Here is a 21,195-nt window from a genome sequence, read left to right on the forward strand (position 1 = left end):
CAGCTTTTGCTTATGGAAGGGAAGAGAAGTCATTCACATATATGGCCAGGGGAGAAGGGAGTACGTATTCATTCATTGGGGGGGGGGGGATGTTAAGGGAAAGGAAAGAAAGCTGCTCCCTGCCACTTTGTGACCCCAGCTACTGAGAATCTAGGTTGTTCCATCCTGCGTCGTCCCAACCTGGTTGTTGTTTCTGCTTGATTGGCAGATCGTTAAGGGTTGCTGGGGAATGACTTTCATATATAGATGAACAATATTATTCATGTAATGGATACCTACCATTCATTTCAACAGTTCCAACAGGCATTACAGGATAAATGAATCTATTTGTTATGGAACCATTATAAGAACAGAAATATCAACAAAATGTCTACCTGTGATAATGTAGCACATAGGTTAATAAGCACTTACTGGTATTTAGCAAATACTCTTTTGTGAAAGATTTTGTTAAGGTTTTTGCCTGCTTTGTTTGGACAAACAAAATGCTTTCTGAAAATGCATGCATATGCCTTTATGTACTTGTATTTTTAAAATTATATGCTGGAGATATGCAGTCTATAATTATTAATTGAAACATCCAACTACTACATATTTCCCCAAGAGCCCCATGTCTTTTGATCCTCTCAGGAAATGTGATTAATATAATATAATATAAATATAAATATAATAATACTATATGTTAGTGTTGTGGAGCTTAAATGAATAGCCTTTTAGGTGTGTGTGTGTGTGTGTGTGTGTGTGTGTGTGTGTGTGTGTGTGCATGTGTGTGTGTGTGTGTGTATCCCCAAGTGTTAACTGCTGAACAATAGGATTGGGGATATTTGGAAAGAACACACACAAGTAAACTAGCACAAATAATCCAACTGTTTTCAAAAAGCAAATTAGAAAGAAAAGATCAAAATAAAAGTTTAAAAACTATTTGAGATTATAATGTCAAATAAAAAAATTGGTAAGAAAATATGTTTTCTAAGCCCAGTAATGCTTCACTAAGAAATTAGCAAAGGTATAAGTGTCCTTTTCTCCATAAGAACCATCAGTTTTCTTAATCCTGTAACCTAAAATTAAATTAATATGGTTTTCTTAGTGCTTATGAGCCACTGTATGCTAAAGTATGATTGATAGGCGGTATGTGTTCTGTCCATGGCACTGCAAAAACAGTTCCAGTTCTAGCCACTTTTTTCCCTTTCCTTTTCCATTTCTCTTTCTTTCTTTGTTCTTTTTTTTCTCCTATGCAGAAGACCATCAAATGAATTGTCACAATACTCGAATGCAAGACACAGAAAAAGATGATAACAATAATGATGAGTACGATAATTACGATGAACTGGTGGCGAAGTCATTGTTAAATCTTGGCAAAATTGCAGAGGATGCAGCTTACAGAGCCAGGACAGAATCAGAAATGAATAGCAATACATCTAATAGCCTGGAAGACGATAGCGACAAAAATGAAAATGTTGGTCGTAAGAGTGAGCTGAGTTTAGATTTAGACAGTGACGTTGTTAGGGAAACTGTGGACTCGCTGAAATTGTTAGCACAAGGACATGGTGTAGTGCTTTCAGAAAACGTTAATGACAGAAATTATGCAGACGGTATGTCTCAGCAAGAAAACAGAAATATGAACTATGGGATGTTGGGGAAGCCTACCAACAATGGGCTTACAGAAAAAATGGTGGAAGAGAGCGATGAAGAAGTATGTCTCAGCAGCCTGGAATGTTTGAGGAACCAATGTTTTGATTTGGCCAGGAAACTCAGCGAGACAAACCCGCAGGAAAGGAATCAACAGCAAAACATGAATTCTCGCCAACATGCCCGGCAAGAAGATGATTTCCAAGGAAGGACATCTGATAGGAATTATTCTGATATGATGAACTTAATGAGGCTTGAAGAACAGTTGAGCCCCAGATCTAGAACTTTTTCTAGCTGTGCAAAAGAGGACGGGTGTCATGAAAGAGATGACGACACCGCCTCTGTAACTTCAGATAGGTCGGAGGAGGTATTTGATATGACGAAAGGAAACTTAACGCTGCTTGAGAAAGCGATTGCTTTAGAAACAGAAAGAGCAAAAGCCATGAGGGAAAAAATGGCAATGGAAGCTGGAAGGAGGGATAATATGAGATCCTATGAGGAGCAGTCTCCAAGACAGCTTTCTGGAGACGACAGGAAGTCTAAGTCCAGTGACGGCCATGTCAAAAAGCCATATTATGGTAAAGGTAATATTTCTCTCTAATGTATGTTGTATTATGATGAACTATGGGGTGAATCTTAACAAGCCATGCACCTGAATGTGTTTTTTTGCACTCAAAAAATAATTCTAGAAGCACAAGTAGTTCAAAGTAATGCTCTGTGTCTTTAGGTGGAACATTACGTCATGCCAGGAGAAGCAAAGGGAATAAGAGATCATGTTAAAAGAGAGAAGGTTGTTCAGAAATGCTGAATATATTTTATGATTTTAAAACTAAAGGCAAATACATCTTGCATGAATTGACTTATACGTTAAGATTTTGTGCAAGACAGCCAATTAGCTGGGAAATGCATATTTTTATAGACTGGACTGTGTGGGGCATCTTGATTTATAAAATTATAACCAGATGGTGGTTATTGATGAACCCTCTCCCATATAAAATGTAGAGCTGCTTGATAGAAATTGAATAGTATCTGAGTGACCGATAACATGAGATAGGGGCAACGACTGCACATTAATTATCTTTAATAGTAAGGTAATGGAAATCATTTGCTATGCAAGGCATGCTTTGGCCTGGGCTGAGATCAATAGCAATTTCTTTCTTATATGCATTCCACTCCACTGGTTTCATGCCTTTGTGGAAATAGCTAAGGTGCTACCATAACAATTATCCAATATATAAGACCAAAAAAGACAAAACATAAACAATTACCATAACCATGTATTATGTCTAGGTATATACAATGTAAATATCAACATGCTATTTTTATGAGTCTGCATTCTTGTAAAGTTTCCCAACAGCAGAATACTTTTCACTCCCATTAACTTTAATGGGAGTTGAGGAATCTGAATCATTGGAGGGAGGTGTGAATAACCTAGATGGTTATGGATGATGCTGTGATTTCCAGAGCATCACTTTATTAAATTGTTATTCTGTGTTTTTTAAAAATATTATGAACTTGGTAACAGGGCTGTAAAGTATAATCATGATATTAAAACATTATTTTCAATATATCTGCACAGGAGACTTTTTCTTTCCTTAAGCAAAGTTTGTAAGACAAATAAAAGACCCATATAGCCTTCATAAGCTACATAAGTATGATGAAAGCATGAAGCTTTCTTGCAATCCAGTTTTGAGCCACTGTTGTATACCAACACCTGAGTTATTGACTGCGTTTGAGGCAGTTCGCCCAATACATTTTTCTGTACATGCAAACTACTGTGGGGCACACACTTGTATGAACAAGTGTAATGTATGGGCAATGAAATCATGGATGTGGCCAGCATCAATTTGTATGACTGGCAAACAGTTTCACCATGGTTGCCGCAATTATGGGAATCGCTTCTGGCATGCTATGCACATTATGCTTGTCCAGGCAAATTAATATCTCAAAATTGGTCCGGAATGCTTATTTTTACGGACAAGGAAAAACACACTGTCCCATTACATGCTACAATAAAGTAATGCGTATATACTTCAACATTTTAATCTGTTATTGCAATTAAGGAAAAAAGACAGTCCGTTTTTTAAAAATAAAATAAAGCACTGTACAAATCAGCAAATAGTTGAGACACCATTCAAGTAAAAATTACAAATGTGCTTATCTTACAGAATATAATATAAATTATAACATGCCCTTAACCAGACCCAGTATCATTTAAACATTACCACCTCAGGGGGAAAAGAAGGTGCTTCTGTACCTCTGGGAGTTTGAACGTAAATATAAACAATGATGCTAACAGGAGTCACAAGCGATACCTGGATCTAAAGTTGAAAGTTTGGGCAATGTTAACCTCAGACTTGGGGTCCAGACTCAATTCTATTCAAAGAGCAGGATAAAATAAATAACCATATACCTTCTTTGCTCTACTGTAAAAAAATTAAAAGTGAATGAATGAAGGCTATGTCCTTCTAACATCACTCATCATCAAATACAAGTGATTCCCTCAACTGTGTCTCCTCTTGGGGGAGATGTGGGGTACACATCTCAGGGAATATACACACACTTTAATGTAGGGAAGAAGATGCATCAAAAGGAATGCCTAACAATTCTGTTTCTGCTGCTTTCCTATGGTGGGTTCCCAAAACATTGCGAGAGGCAATCCTTTCTATAGATATATGCTTTTCCATGTTAGAAAGTATCTGGATGTCTTTGTGTCCCTAACCTCACCGTTGCAAAATTATATCTGATAATATTGCAGTCCTGACTGGACAATTGTATCAAGAGTTGGTAGAGAACAACAACTTTCCCTAAGGCGGTAGGGAAATATTTATGAGGCAGTCATGATGTTAAATTGAATTACCCAAGTGTCAGTCTTAAGTTCTCCTTCAATATTTTCTTACACAGTACTAGATAAAGCTATTTCCATTCCTTGTTTGGACCAAATAACCATTTTGATAGTAAAGCTCCATAACAGTCACCTAGAAACAAAGGGAGCCTGCCCCACATTTCTGATTCACTCAGCCTAACTTGTTTCCAGCATTATACTTGAAATACACTACTCATTAGTAATACAGTTAAAACATTGTTTTTATGAGTTTCAAATTAAGATGTGAATACTGTATGGTTCAGCCCCATGGGTAGCAATAATTCAGTAATATTCATTGATCTTAGTGATGCCCCCCTCATTTATTATCTAATTAACTAAGATGTGAAGATTTATACTCTTTTGGGTTAACTGTACCTTGTTGCACTTGATTATTGTCATATGAAATAGAAATAACCAAAATACTCTGAGAGATAGTCAACTAAATCATACTAAAAGTAGGCCCATTGAATTCAATGGGTCAGCTCTGAGTTTGACTGATATTGGATATCACCCAGTGCTCTTATTGGCTGGATTCTTTGGACCACAATATAACATATCAGACTGCTTTATGTAAAGAGTTCCATAAAGCTTTATGTATGCAAATGAATGGTATGGCTGTCAAGAGGTAACATAACTTCAGAGACATAGAGAAAGACTTTGATGAGTTCTATTCCCAGCTCCAATACTAATTTCTTTCTGTTTTCTTGGGCTGAATAATCTGCCACAGACATAGTCACCAATTTGGGGCATTTTAGTATTTGTGTTGCTTTATAATTTTATTTTTGGCAGGGGGTTATTAAATGAAAGGTTAACAATGCATATACTGGTCTTCCTGCTGTCAGGAAGCCCTGTCAACCCAGTCAAACTACAACCTTTGGATTTAAACCATTAAGGGTAGGCCTGCACAATTTATGACCTACCAAAGCAAATTCAGTCTCCCCAGCCATGTTATGTAGTGTGCCAGATGTATGGCAGCCTTCCGGTCCTGTGTTTTGAAGTTTTTAGGCAAGCGGCAGAAGCAGGAGGATTATTGATACCCTGTTGGTGGGACTCCATAGGTGACTGGCATGCAGCATTATAGAATCCTTGAATTGGAAGTGACGCTCCCTCCAAGGTCAGCTGGCCCAACCCTCTGCAATACCACATCTACCACAAGGTGTGGAAGCACATGAAACTGGCCACTTTAAGTTGCATGTGCACCGGCTCCCATCATGGCAGGCCAGTCATGGGAAACTGCTGCCGTGAGCAAAAGCAGACTGTTTGCACTCCAGTATAAAACCTTCCTGGAGTGGCACGCTAAATTCCTGCATATGCTTCTCACTTTTATTCTGTGAGCTGGCAGAAAAATCAATGCTCAAATATGTAGCAGAGGCCAAATAACCCAGAGTTTCCTGTGCATTGGCTTGAGTTGCGAATCAGTGTATAATATATCAGTAATCAGCACTAATTAGAAACCCCAGTCCTGTAATACAATCTCTTGCTTTAACCTGTGCTTTAAATACTAAAAGGCAAGCACCTTAATTTCTCCAAACTTTGAGCTGTCAAAAAATAATGTTTGATTTGAATTGAGACCTATGAGGTTTGAGACAGTTGAATAACAACATTCTGGAGGGAATTAATGTCCTTCCTGGAGCAAAGGGAGTTATAATGCCAGGTTCAAACACACAGCGCTGATAGATAAATGTTTGGCTTTTTTAAAAAATGAAAATGAAAACATTGCTTTAAAAGGATGAATTCTAAAATGGTTGAGTTTGGTTGACAGAATCTTATGAGCAATATTGGCTGCATTTGTTTGATACTGGATATGAATTATTTCTAGTACAGTATTTAAAACATTACAACAGTATAAAAGGATGATGTTCTGATCTGGAGCTTCTGATCAGAATTCACAGGGGTCCTTTTGCCCAACTATCCTGAATCATGTAAACTTTACTGTGTACTGTTGAACTCTGAAAGTGGCTTTGCACCTAACATTTTAGGTGTAAGACATGTTGGTTTTTTTAATATGTGAGTTCCAAAAAAAAAAAAAGTGAATTGTTGTATTTGTTAGGGAGATAGGATTAGCTCTAGCTGCCTGTTTCTGTACACACGGCTTTACTGCCACACAAACTGGAAAACGGTGCTGAGATGATAGCCCTGATATTTACACAATCATTTATTTTAGGATCATCCCCCTATCTTTTTAGGCATTGCCAATTCTCTTACAGCTGACTTTAGCCTCTGATTCACACAGGCATAACCAAGGAAGGTCCCAGGCAATTTTCTTCTATGATTTGAAGTGTTGGAGACGGTTCTCCTCCTTCATACATGCTTACTATTTCTCCCTTTAATGGTTGTCAGAGGGGAAAGACAGAAAAAGAGTGAACAGGACCGCCTTTTTGGGCGGGGTCCAGCATCAGAAATGAAAGAGAGGTAGTACAGCATCTTTTTTTACACACAGAAGGTCCCAGGCTCAATCCCTGGTCTTTCCAAGTAGGACTGGAAATGTCCCTGGTCTGAAGTCCTGGAGAGATGCTGCCAGCCAGTGTAGACAGACACTAGATGGACCAATGGCTTGGCTTCGTATAAGACAGCTTCCTGTGTCTTATGTCCAGTCTATGTCCAGTCCGTCTCCCTTTTCCTTTTGGTTGTATCTTCCACCCATCATTACCAGTACCTGCCTCTATAGGCTGAGACAAATGAAAACCAAATTGCTTTTCAGGGCACTCAACAGCACAGGGCTGTTGCAGCACTGCAACAAGAACTTTAGGATTGCTACTGAAGCTAACCTATAGCAGGAGGTGGAGAGAAGGGGATCTGAAAGAAGAAAACCAGTGGGGCAAGGAGGGTGAGGATGAGAATGGCTATTTCAAGGAATCATGACACGTACATTACTCTTCTTACCTGCCTCCCTCTCCTATCATTCTAGTTAGTATTGATGCTCTGCCAGATTCCTTAGAACAGGGATAGCCAACATGGTGCCCTCAAGAAAGAGTTGGGTACCAACTCCCAACATCCCTGACCATGGGCTGTGCTGGCTGACACTGATCAGGGTTAAAGTCCAGCGACATCTAAAGAGCTACTTGCCCCTGCCCTAGAATATGGATACAAATCAGAAGTTGAAATTAGCTTGGGAGATAATTAGCCTAGGATAATGGATTGTGTAAATGGAAAGAGCAGGGGTATTTTAGTACAACCCCCCCATGCTTTCAGTAAAAGAATGCTATTGGGGGTTCCAGTTTTAATTCCAATTTCAGCAGTAATTCCACAACATTCTCTGCAAACACACACATAAGCGTAAGAAGAAAAATAATTTTCATAGGTTATTACGAAAACAGCAAAATGTGATGCAACTCTTCATTATGAATGTTATGAATATCTAAGTGTTCTAAATATGTGGTGACTTTCACAGGACAATTTAAAACCAAGTCTTAACTTTTTCTAAAAAAAAACAAAACTTGTAGTTAATGTTCAGTGGAAAGAAACATCCTTTTCTGTAAGTTCTTATATTCTGTAGCAAACTTTTGAGAAACAGTGTTGTCTGTTTTAGCATGCCATTGAAAAAGAATTAATTTGCATTGCATCTTTGAAGAATTTTGGCAAGGAGCTGGGTCCACTATCATCAGTACTCTGAATTTCTCCCACAGTAGATCTATAGACTTCAATATATAATGAGGAAAATAGTTTTTAAAACAAATTCAAAACAGAGCCAACTTATAGCTAATGCTTGACAGAAGTTATGTTGACAATGGTGTGTGGCTTTGCTGGAAGAAAGTCACCACCATTTAGCCTCCATGAATGGAGGACAGCTGTGACCATAGGAGCCTACGGTACAGAAGAAGGAAGCAGGAGATAAAAATGTTTTCAGTCGTAGATGTGTTTTCTTCCAGTGTTCTTTGAGAACATTTTCCAAAGAGTAACTGAATTCATTAAGTGAACCTTCGTCCATTTGGAAATCTGAAAAGGAAAAACATCATTCACTTGACACATTTGTTGTAAATTATAGATCCCTCAAGAACAGAAAAGAAAGAAAGCAAATGTCCTACCCCTGGGTGTGATGGAACTGGCCATGTAACGGGGCTTTACCCCCATCACCGCAGTTTGTCAGGATGCCCACACAAAGATAGGGTCCCTCCAGAAAGTAAGTCCACATTGTTTCATGGAAACTGGGGATAAAACTCCACACAAATTTTTCTAGCATGCATTAAGAAACTTTTTTTCCCTTCTCTTTTTTTCTCTGTCCCATTTTTCCAGTATGATATGTCTCAATTTAGCAAACTGTTTTTCTGTTATATTTGCATTTTTTTTCTTTATTTCATCATGTTCACATCTATACTAACCTTTATGCTTGAAGAAAGATGTTTTAAAGCTGTATTCTTTTTATTCTGATAGTATTAGGATATTTGCAAACTGTTGTTTTTCTCTATGCTGCAGGTATTCCCCCCCCCCTCCCCGCCAGAAAAAAACAAAACACTACTGCTTTTAATTCTGAGTAATTATTTTGAATAGAGTCTCTTGTGTTCAAATAAAGGAGCCAATGTTCCTTCCACTTTGAAAATAGGCAATTGGATTCATTTTTAAATTTTTATATATATACATAATTATTCAAGCAATTAATTCAAATATTTGACCTTTAGAATTGTGGTTGACTTGCAATAATACAGCTCTGCATGGATGTTAGTGCAAAAATGCTGCAATTGTATAAGAGGTATGAAGGGAGAAGGAATATGTAAAAAAACAAAAACAGGTGCCATAATTGTCTGAGATTGTCAGAACTCATCCACCCACCTGCTAAGAAGAATATACTAAACTGATTCTCAGATTTGGTGGGAGGCTTCAAACATTACAAAAACAAGGCTTCCAATCATAGAATCATAGAATTAAGGAGTTGGAAAGGAACCCAGGCCAACCTCATGCAATGCAGGAATAAGCAGCTGTCCCAGAGATCAAACCTGCAACCAGGTGTTGCGTGTCGAGGTCCCCAAGCTACCCCAATAAAACACAATTCACACGGAATTTTTGTTTAAGGTTTTTGGCATAATTTTGGCCACAACTTTATTAAAAGACAAAAAATGTGAGTGGTTGCTTAGGCATTGGTTGCGACTATCTGACCCCACCCGGGGACAGACTGACATTTGCAGAAAGGGAAAACACTTTGGGGAGAGCGATGGAGCTGGGTACCATGCCCTCACCTCTCCCCAAATGCTCCCAGGGGCCCTAGCCCCTTGACAGGGGTTCGGACAAAAGCATGGCGAGCCCCTGGATTCCTTTAACAGAATACCCTTGCAGCAGCAGCAGCATTGGAGGGGCAGGCACAGCCAATCCATGCCCCTCCACCAACCAATTCATACAACCAATGCCTAACCGTAACCTTACAAGTTGTGACGATTTGCTATGCAGTAGGCAAAAACCAAATGGCACCAGCCAATCAGCCAAATGGACAAAATTCCTACCAGGCCCCTGCCCCAAAAGCAAACGACCCCATGACAGGCATAGCAAGGTCAAATCGAACAACCCTAAATATAGGGAGAGTGGGCGGGTAATCCGATGCACGTAGCGAAAAGAGGAAGCTCAACGCTGCGAGCAGGGAATATAAAACTTCTTGGCTGTCAATCAAAAAATGGCAACGTCAAATTCTCCCCAATGACAAGAGGAACCCAATCGCAATGGTGGCCAACTACCTTTACCCACCCAGCAACAGTGGGATGTCTTGTAAGACCCCACCGCAACACGTGCTCTCCATGAAGGAGAACACGCTTTATCAGCACCACACTTGTCAGCACCAGCACTCCACTCTTACCAACTTTGCTATCCAGTCTTTGCAAGATGGTGGCTTTCTAAAAGCTGGGCTACATGTAGATTTGATTCATTGGTTCCCGAATGGCTTAGTTGTCGAACAAATTGGCTCCTGAACGCCGCAAACCTGGAAGTGAGTGTTCCGGTTTGCAAACATTTTTCAGAAGCCGGACGTGCAATGTGGCTTCCATGGCTTCTGATTGAGTGCATGAAGCTCCTGCAGCCAATTTAAAGCCGCGCCTTGGTTTTCAAACGGTTGCGGGAGTCGAACAAACTCCTGGAATGAATTAAGTTCAAGAGCCAAGGTACCACTGTATTTGATAGCTACACCCCACTTTTCCATTAAAACAATAGTGGAAGTGGCTTGCAATGAAAAACAATAATAAATATAAAACACCAGAACAACATATTTAATATAGTAGGGAGATCAATAATTCCCACTAGAATTAAGGGACCTTAGTCATGTTCATTAATTTCAGTGGGTCTCCTCTGTTTAGAACTTAGTCAAATTCCACACAGTGTGAAACTGTCTCAATTCTCCTTAAGGATCACCCCATTGGGTTAGGGTGAGGACAGTCATTTTCCACAAAGCAGCTCTTAATATATTTGCCACTGAAAACAATATCGCTATGAGAGTGCTTCTGCATGTTGCCATTATATTGAGAAGTAATTACCATGTGATGTAGTATCATCACATATATTAAGTGAAAAAAGTATTTTTCATTCATGACAATGAAGATTTGGAAAGAGAAGCTGCAAGAAACTTTTGAGTCTTGAAAGCACTTAACTCAGTCTGGAGTTAAAAGTAGTATGAGGGCATCCGTGGCAGAGTATTGTCCATTTCATAGTCTCCCTTAAACCTCGCAGAAAGGGAAATCCCTCTTAAGGAAGCAACACTGCTTCTCAGCTGGTGTGTGAATCGAGCTGATCAAAGGAATTCAATTTCCAGTTTAGCAAGGCCTATAATTTTCTCAAACACAAATGTTTACTCAGTTCCTCAAAGCGGTTCATCTCCTCCCCACCCCACCAATGTAAATGGTAAACATAAAGCATTTAGAAAACGTTACCAATCAAAGAAGAATATAGCTTTAAACGGTTTGCATGTTCAGTAGTGACAAAAGTGAAAAAGGTGAGATCATCTCTCTCTTTCTATCTATCTCTTTTTTTCCCCTCCTCCTTACCCTGTTCCTGCAGTGCTGGGCTTGTAAAGCATGTTTCAAGAACAGCTTTGAATAGCAGGAAATCCAAAGTGAAGCTTTCACATCTTTAGTACACTGCTAGTAGTGTGGTGATGGTGATGAATGATGGTGGTTGTGACTATTCTTTAAATCAATTATGCACAGGCTTTATTTCTTATGTCCTCTAGGCTTTTGTGTAAGCATTGCACATGATTTTTTTTAAAGATTGGTTCCTTTGAAATGTAGCATAATTTTGCACTAGTCGTCCAGCAACAGTGACACAGATCTGAGCATTTTTCATGTTGTACACATGCACACCAATTGGATGCAGCTCAATTTATTTTTAAACGTTAAAAAAAAGTGAATGTTTGGCACATAATGGTTCTCAGTTCAAGTAAATTATAAGTACTGTCCTATTGTATTGAATCCAGAGACTTTGAGATCTGTAGGTTGGGATCCCTGTTATTTCAAATCCCACACTGGAAAATAGCGGAGATGCAATTTACAAAGTAGTGTGCTCCCCTATCGCTGAATTGCAGCCCCTCCCCAATGCTTGCTTGGTGGTGGAAAATGACAACCCTTTTTTTGTTTAAACCAGACCTTGTTGGTTCCTTTTATTCCTAATTTATCACTCCACCACCCCCTTGACTTTAAAATGTGCGCACATTCTTTGCTTATATTGGTTTCTCCCCCCCTTTTTCTTCTTCTTCTTCCTTTTTTGGACCCTTTATGATTTATTGACAGCTATAGATTATTATTTTTTAGCAATTATTCTGATCACAACATGAGTGTAACTGCCATTGAACTTTTAACAAGCGTTAGTCCTACGTAATCAAGGCAGTTGCGGGGCTCGGAACCAATTCCATAGCTGGGCTTCAAAGATCTTTCTGGTACTGCTTTCAGCACCTCAGAATTCGCACACATTTTATGCAATTATGGACTCCAGATTCTGGATGCCTGCTTTGTGTACCTAATCAGTTTATTGTTGCATATCTGCACCTTAAAACTGCTCCAACCTCCAACTCACCACTGTGCTGTTCAGTGCTTTTGCTCAGTGCTTATGTATGCAGCCTCCTGCTTCACTGTCACACCAGAGACACATTAATTGTTAGATAACCTGCCCTCCATAACTCTTAATGTATTAACATCATCCCTATGTTAATGAGTACCACAACACCTCTTTCCTTCACCGGGCTTTTATTGGCTATACCTGTCACGTGTCTATTTTCAGGAATGCTGATCATTAATTAATCTTGCTTTGTACTAAAATGGCTTCCTACAGACTGGGACTTGAAATCTTTTTCTTCTTGTTGTTGTTTCCACACTCTGCTGTTTCCTTTCCTTCTCCTTGTCAAGTTCTTGCCATGCATGAAAACGTTCTTAAGTGTCCTACACCAGGCTGCACAGGCCGAGGCCACGTAAATAGCAACAGGAATTCTCACAGAAGGTAAGATGATGTGCTCACTGAGCTATAATGTAGGTGGATACCATTTCACAGCAACAACACCTCTGAACGTCTCCTGACAAGTGTGTGTGTTTGTGTGCATATCTGTGTGTGTGTGTGAAGATGCTCTGGACCTTAATTGAGCAGATGGACTGATGTGCTCAGTCTGATTGTCCTTTACGGCTTATCGTATGAGAGGATTAACTCTGGCGCACAGTTAATTCAAATAATAAGCTATATTTCAAGGCTTGCCACTGTGGGCCAGCATTTGCATTTCCTAAGTGAGAATTGAATATACAAGTTTAAATTCCTTCAGCAGGCTGCAATAGGTATTTTCTATCATTGGGGGAGAGGTCACTAGCTACGCTTCCTTCCCACAATGCTTCAGGCTGCTTGTAATCATTTCTCACCTGTATTTGAATATGAGTCACCTGCATATCTGGTTGTTTTGAGGTACAAAAAAAAAAGTAGCTGCAACAAATTTCTTTAAATGTTCTGCTTCTTCACAATATACACTTTAATATTTCAGAGAGCAGCCTCTTAACCATGATACGAATCCTGACACACACAAAAGCCCCTCAGCTCTACTGAAATCTCTTTGCCACCTGATTGAAATCTAAAATGGCACTTCTGGAGAATATCACTGATGATACTAAAATAAGGTGTATCTAATCAGAACCAGGATAGTTTCTTTATACCATGTTAGCCTACTAACTTTTTGTTTTGTTTTGTTTTGTTTTGTTTTGTTTTGTTTTGTTACTGAAGTGCTGTGGATTCCAGTGCATTGTAAATGACAAATTGTGTAGAACTGGAAATTATTTATTTATTTATTTATTTATTTATTAAATTTCTATACACAGATAGTAAAGTCTTCTTGTATAAAGGACTAAAACAGCAGGATTATTTTCAAATTATCTTAAAATCCACAGGAAGTTGTTTTCTTTTTAATTTGCTTTTGGAGATAGTCCCATTCAAAGCGACAGAAGATAAAAGGATTGGATCCAGACTGAGAATCCCACATAAGTGGGGATAAGCCCCACTGAATTCAGTAAGACTAACTTCTGAGTAGACATGGATTGTGGTGTTCGTGATTTGACCTTCATTTCTATTGAAATCAATGGGACTTCCATTTATGTATGATTGCTTTTATACCAAACTCTTCCTCCAGCAGGGTAGCTCACAACCTAGAATATACAACAGCAGCTAAATTTTTTTTTAAAAAAAATTGAAAATAAAACATTTTAAACCCAACTCAGCAGCAGTAAATAATATAACTGGCTCCAGAGTCAACATCAACCAAAAACCTGAAGGCCTAGACAAACCTGCCCTTAAATATAGCTAATGTGAAGGGCAACCAAATTTCATTTTAGTTATTGCTGACTTTTCACATTGATTTCAATATAAACGAAATTCAACTAGCTTACTCTGGATCCAACCCACTGTAATTGAGCCCAAGAAGTTAAAAACAAACATATCAGGAATCACAACTAAAGCACCCATGACAGATGGCCATCCAAACTCCGCTTAAAAACTTCCAATGAAGGAGAGTCCACCACCTTAAATGAAACTGTAAAAAATATTGACCCTGCTTAATGTCCATGGCTTTGACAATAGCACTGGGGAAAGCTGTAGGATTATTAAAACACCATGTCTCAGATCCATGGCTTTTGAGACATCAAGGAGTGCTGTTTGGCACTCCTCTTTCTGTCTGCATTATTTGATTCTCCATTCCTGGCCCCCTCTGCCATGCTCCCTAAAAGATATCTACTTTGAGAATGGGTGTTGCTGGTTAGCAATAGTAATCTCTTGCTAAGAGGCATGGAGGATGTCTGAATGAATGAACTCCAGTGGTCATGTCACCTATCCATGGAAGAGTTTAGGAAACATTGTCTACTGTATCGTGTCTTCTCTTAAACATTTCTATGGCTTTATGATTTATTTTTCCCCTATAGAAAGGGGAATGACTTTCTAGATCTCAGGAAGATTCAGAGTGAAGTTCTGTTCAGAATTCTGCCATAGAGTGTATTGATTTCCTCTGTAGAAATTTTGAAATCAGATAAGCATATTGCAAACTATGACCAGATAAACAACTTTTCCTTTACCTCGTCATAATGTTCATATATATGCTACTTCCAGTGTGTTGTTGATTTTTCTCATAAACTGTTTTCTAGCAGAAGCAGTACTGTCATTATATGCTCAGCTCCATAGCTCCTGTATCCTCATGATTCTGGGTTCTTTCCAAGGCAGCTTTCCATCCATTTCAGCAGCAAGCAATATCTTCACTTATAGGCTAAATTCTATTTTGATTTACAATTGGCACAGCTTCATTTTGCAGGTCAGCCCTAACCATCTTTACCAGTTGTAAGTCCTGAATTCAGCAAAGCTTATGTTCAAATAAGCAGCTTCAGGGTTGCAGCCTTCATTTAAAAGCAAAACGATGATTGTGTGATGTGTTAACCTGCGTAATTTGGCCTACACGTCATTGCCACTGAAATACCAGTGTAGTGATATAAATAACAAAGTTTTCCAAAGCGGATAATACTTGTTGGCAATCCTGCCCGACAGTATTGCAAAGTGGAATTTTCAGATTTTCATTCTGTTTGCCTGGCAGTAAGTAGTGTTCTCCTGCACATCTACCAGAACACGAAACTGAAGCATAACTTGTGACCTATCAAGCTGATTGCAGCTCACCAGCTATTTATGGTGGTTAATCAACAGCTCGTTGAACTTTTATTTTTTTGCAGAAATTGTAGAACGGCTAAAACGGTAATATTCAAGTACCTGGCTGGCATGCCGCAATATGTAGCTTGGAAAGTATGTTTGGCTTGGTGGGTCACACGTTTCACAGAACTTTTCTTATGTACAGTGGGATAGGAAGTTATTTTAATTTTTTAATGATGTCAGCCCTGTGTCTTTAAAGGCTAGAGTTGTGCATCGAAGAAGAGTAACGCAGGGCATCAAAAAGTAGATTATTTTGTTCCTGGCAAGCTTCCTCCTTATATTTACTAAGAAGGGCTCTATGAAGCTATTCAGGACACGACAATTACATTTTCTTTCTGTAATTGCAGCCTCTCGGGATGTCCTATTGCTGCAGCAGAGAAACTGGCTAAAGCTCAAGAGAAGCATCAGAGCTGTGATGCATCCAAATCAAACCAGGCATCAGATCGTGTCTTGAGGTATTAAGAGTTGCTCTCACACTTAATAGCGTATACCAGATTAATTGCATAATAAGTTAGCCTGAGCACTAAAAAAAAGAAAGAAAAAGTATACGACCCTTGAAGAAGTGTTTAGAATTAGGGCTTCTGGATCCTGTTCTCAGCATTTATCTGCCTACCAATATACCCTGGGGGTGGGTGGGTTAATGTTTTTTTGGCAAATATCAATAAAGCTGAAAAGCTCATTTTTGTCTTAGGCATTGTTTGGTGTAAAGCTGCCTGCTGGAGTTCTGAAACTAAGAACAGTGTGAAAAAAAGTTGATATCTTTGGGAAATAAACTAATATTTACCGGTAAGTCTTGTTTTTTCCAGCAGGCGTTTACTAGTAAATATCAGTTTAAATGAAAACCAGAAGCCCTATTTTTCAAAATTTTAGATTTCTAATTCAAAAGTATTTTCATTCTTAGATTTAACAATGAAAAGCACCCACTGAGGTTTAGTTGGCTTCTTATTCTCTCTAAAAAGAATGATAAAGTTACACCATCATATGGCTTACAGTTTTATTGCTGCCAATAATTCATAATTCATCTCATTCCTCAGGAATACAATTTCTAGGTTGTCCTGTGCAGAACCTATAAGCATTTCCTTGAAGCAGTTACCTTTCTTGGGAAACTTGAGAGTCAGGATCCTAAGGCTATGTCCTGTGCTGTGTAGGTCACCCAACTGCTGTAATATTTAATAATTAAATGCATATATGTAATGTACACAGCATTCCCTAGGAAAAAAGAGAGAGTTTTCCTATGTTTTCTGTCAGGAAACTAGTTAATTGTAAACATTAACAGAATGGCTTCACTTGAAGGTACAGATTTAGATTCTGCTTTCCTCTCTCACAGTGACATGTCTAATGACCATTTTTAGTGGCCTCATGATACTGGATCATCTGAAAAAAATCCAGCCAAAACTCAAGCTTAAAGCTGAGGATTTGGTCAAAACATGCTGGGCTATTTTGGATTCATTTCCACGTGCATTTACGACTTACAGTGATGTCAAAAGCAAACCTACAAACGTGATGTCTGAAGCTACATTTAGAGTGCCTTCAGATCTCTCATTAATCCAATGGCAATGCAAATCCAGTGGCAAAGACATTTTAATAATATCGTCCATACACAAAAGAAAGCAGGAATCGTGTTTTAGCCTAGAAATCTTGTGGTGGTTTTTACTACTAATGATGTTTCTAATCTTCATTCAAATGGTATTTGAAAATGCACTTAGTACTGCCCTGGAACTGCAGGTTTTGTTGCAAATCACTCCATAATCTGGAAGACTGAAAATGCAAAGCACGGCAAAACTTGCTAATAGTGAATGCCACTATTTGAAAGCCAAACACTGCAGAGTTTCCCTGGTATTATTTTTCCCTGGCTTCTACAGTCTAAAAATGGGAGGGAGTGATAGTTAAATTAGGCGCAGACATCACATATGCATCAGTGTGCTTTCCCTATGCCATTAGAAAAACAAGATTATTTTTCCAAAGAAGAAGCATGGCTGATTTTGCTCATCATTCAGAAATACGATGTGAGTTTACAGATTTAGGGTTTGGTGTTCCACATACTCTTCCACTTCAGATACAATTTTGGGAGAAAACTCCTTTGTTGATCAAAACAACAGTACCACAGATAAGACTATTCCGTGGCAGCTGCCAAGAGGAACAGAACAAAGCTGGTGTAGCCTTGCCATTGCTTTCGAACCAGAATTTCTTTAGTGCAAAGTCAAATGCCATGCAAAGGAAGCCTCTTATAAGAAGCAGCACCTGAGCTTTTGACAGATTCCTCAAATAGATGTTTTGGCACTTTTGCTTTTGCCGCTGGGACTGTCGTGCCTTTCAGATCTTGATAGGTGATCTGAGTTACATTGTCACCTCAGATTTGACTTCTCCGCTGCCTTTCTCCTGTAAGAGCTCTTAAGATGAAAACTCTGAAGCTCGCCCTGTGATATTTGTGCTTGCTAAGCACGTATCGACTGCTGTTATTACCTTCAACTTGATTTCAAACAGAGTAACCCATAAGAAGCGTCCAAGTTTTGGGGGGGCTTTTTGCTGCACACCTTGACCTAAAGATGTGTCCTAGCAGCAACAACATGCTTCTGCCTTTTTGTCTTCAGGCTGAGCAAAATGGTGGTGCCTTTGGCATCCAGAACTGAAGCCAGGTTACTTAGGATTTCCCACAGAGGTGGTGCTTCCTGGGGAAATATCCCTTTTGCACTGCAAGTGGAGTAGGATACATTTTTTAAAGCCTTTTGCGAAAAAATCTGATTTACAGAATATGTGATCCAGTGTACAATTAGTATTTGTTTTGACGGCACAGTATATGAATTCTATTTCCATAGTATAAAGCAGCTTTTTGCTTTATTGATCTTGGTTCTGTGTTTGCAGAACACTGTTGGGCTCTGTTCTCTCAGAAGTAATTTTCCACCCCAGCATGTGAAATAAAATCAAAGTGGATGAGTAATAAAATCTTATTTATACATACATATCTTTTACCTAAATTCCAACGAAATAATACTTTGGAAGTCTAAAAGTTTATGGTTATGTGACATTTCTCACATTCACTTTGAGAGGCACAAAGCCAAGCTATATTATCAGACCATCTTATTAAACGAACTAATACGTATTTGAGCTCCCATCCATGATAGTGCAGTTGAGGCTTTCCTTTAACAAATTTACAGTCATGCATTGGAGCAAATCGCCATCTGTATTTTATTTCAGCTTAGAAGGGTTTTTTTACACACACACACACACACACACACACACACACACATATATATATATATATAATGATGTTTTTAAATTTTGCATTGTTATATATTTGCCATTTTATGATTGCATTGGGGAAGCACTTGAAAATGACATTGCCACAATTATCAGGGATGAGTTTGTCCCACCACCCCTCACCTTTGAAGAGACGTGAGTTGGTCTCTTCCGGGGGAGGGGTTGTGGGAAGCATCTAATTTTATACACAGTATTAGACACCATGATTTGTTGCAATAATGAGTTCCCAGCGATGCTAAGGTCAACAGCAGTTGAAATAAGACCATAGATATTGCAAAGAAACAGCAAAATAGTCAAATCACAGAACTTTAAAAAGGTCTGTTTGATCTCACCACACAAGCCTGCTAATATGGCATTTTCCTTTTCTTAATGGTAGGTGAGAAAAAAGTATGTATAAAGGAGGCATGTCATCCATTATGCCCTCTTGGGGAGCTGAAAAGACTGATGGTGCCAGCACTAACCAGTTTAAAATTTTAGTGCTGTTAAATATAGGTCCAGTGGCAGTATAGTTCAATGAGTAGACTTCAGGAGGTTGATGGACGCACTAGATATCAAAGCACATGTGGACTCATTGCCCACAATTTGATCATCCTAGATTTAGAAATTATTCCGGGGGTAGGTAGGCCCTGGAATTGCTATTGCTCCAAAACTTATATGCACATGTAATATGCTCAGGTAACTTTTGCTATCTCCTTGCAGAGCTGCTGTAATCATGCTCCTCCCCTTATTGCCTCATATAGCAAGGGAACATACCTGTGTGTGTGTTGTTGTTGCTGTTGTTGTTGTTGTTGTTGGTTTAATAGGACCATTTCCCTATTTCTTTTGCTATTAGCCACATGTGGTGTAATTATAATTTGTTTTCTCTGGGCTTTTGTTGAAGGAAGGTGTCCTGCTAAAACACAACTTAAGCGCTTATACAAATACATAAATAAATGCATTGCTGCCGCTTGTGTGCAGTAAAGAAACTGAAAGAAGTGTTACTATCAAGGCTTCAAATTGTGTACTATCTGTCTAACACACTGTACGTGTTTGTTTGTTTTTGTTTAATTTCTAGGCCCATGTGTTTTGTTAAGCAGCTGGAGATCCCTCAGTATGGCTACAGAAACAATGTCCCCACCACAACGCCCCGCTCCAACTTGGCCAAGGAACTAGAGAAATACTCTAAGACTACGTTTGAATATAACAGTTATGACAACCATGCATATGGCAAGAGAGCCATAGCTCCCAAGGTGCAATCAAGGGATATTTCTCCCAAAGGATATGATGGTATGAGGTGCACACTCTGTAATCATCAGAAACCAATCTGCATCTAACAATGGTGTGGCTTGTACAGACCACATCTGAGTATTGTATGTGTTCATGCCCATGTAATAGAGCGGAAGTCTCTTTATCTCACCTGCCTGCTTGGTAGTGATAAAAATGGTATGGTTTCTGCATTTTTGTATGTCAGAAATTGCAGCCTTGAGACTCACAACTGCTTCTGCAGCCTGATCCATTAGGCCGAAAAAGTTGAGGCATAGGTCAATATCACTTGGTCCTTAATTACACAAGGTTGACATTAAAACAACTTTGGCCAACAATAGGTAGGTTGCAGAAAAGCAGACTTTTTAAAGCAGATAAGCAGACTTCTGCTATATTAAGGGAATTCTATTCATTTGATGATGGTGTTGCCTGGAACTTTTCGTGAAAGCATGTCAAAAACTTTATATCATGCTGGATTCTGGATTGCTTTGTTTCCCCCCCCTCCCCAAATAATGTCTAATGATTGAGTTTGGTGGATTATTGTTATTAAGTTTGCAATACAAATGGGCAGTGGCCCCAGGCCATGTGGTTTAACATCCATTTTAATGTCTAGGAGAGCCAGACTTATGGGTTATGTAATGCTTTGCTAACTCACAAAAGATAATGTGCTTGCTCTCTGAGGTTTGAGAAATGGAAATGTGTTGAACTTAGCTGCAGTTCCAACACCTTTTGTTAGTCATGTTAATTATGGCCCTAATATATTACCAAATTCTTGATGGGGGCGTTTTGGGCTAAGCGAGGGTAGTGCTGGAAAACCTGTAATTATTATATATCACCTGATTCTGCTGATGACTCTACTTTGGCGGGGGGCGGAAGGAGTGTAATGATTGTGGAATATAGATTAGCACCGAGACTTCACATGATTACTAGACCTTTGTGGGCAGAAGGAGGGAGGGGAGATGTGTGCCATGTTTTCACTTCTGTTTTTTAATACACAACATCTCAGTGTAAAACAATCTGGTTCCTAGCAGTGAAGAAGAGGTACAGAAATGTCCAAGTGACAATCTTAACCATAGTCCAAAAAA

General features: G+C 39.0%; 1 protein-coding gene across 16 annotated transcripts in view; it reads left to right on the forward strand.

Annotated features, from left to right (window-relative positions):
- Positions 1-21,195, forward strand: part of MYT1L (myelin transcription factor 1 like) — a 282,027-nt gene that overhangs the window by 209,261 nt on the left and 51,571 nt on the right. For 9 of the 16 annotated variants that reach the window (XM_077926374.1, XM_077926369.1, XM_028722431.2 and 6 more), the window contains 5 exons: positions 1,236-2,210; positions 8,478-8,612; positions 12,802-12,892; positions 15,958-16,065; positions 19,923-20,134. In XM_077926374.1, coding sequence (XP_077782500.1) covers positions 1,236-2,210; positions 8,478-8,612; positions 12,802-12,892; positions 15,958-16,065; positions 19,923-20,134 — 1,521 coding nt within the window. The remainder of the gene's footprint in view (positions 1-1,235; positions 2,211-8,477; positions 8,613-12,801; positions 12,893-15,957; positions 16,066-19,922; positions 20,135-21,195) is intronic. The other 7 variants (XM_077926370.1, XM_077926366.1, XM_077926378.1 and 4 more) reach the window with 5 other exon arrangements.

Source organism: Podarcis muralis, chromosome 3, assembly GCF_964188315.1.
Source record: "Podarcis muralis chromosome 3, rPodMur119.hap1.1, whole genome shotgun sequence".
Lineage (NCBI taxonomy): Eukaryota > Metazoa > Chordata > Lepidosauria > Squamata > Lacertidae > Podarcis > Podarcis muralis.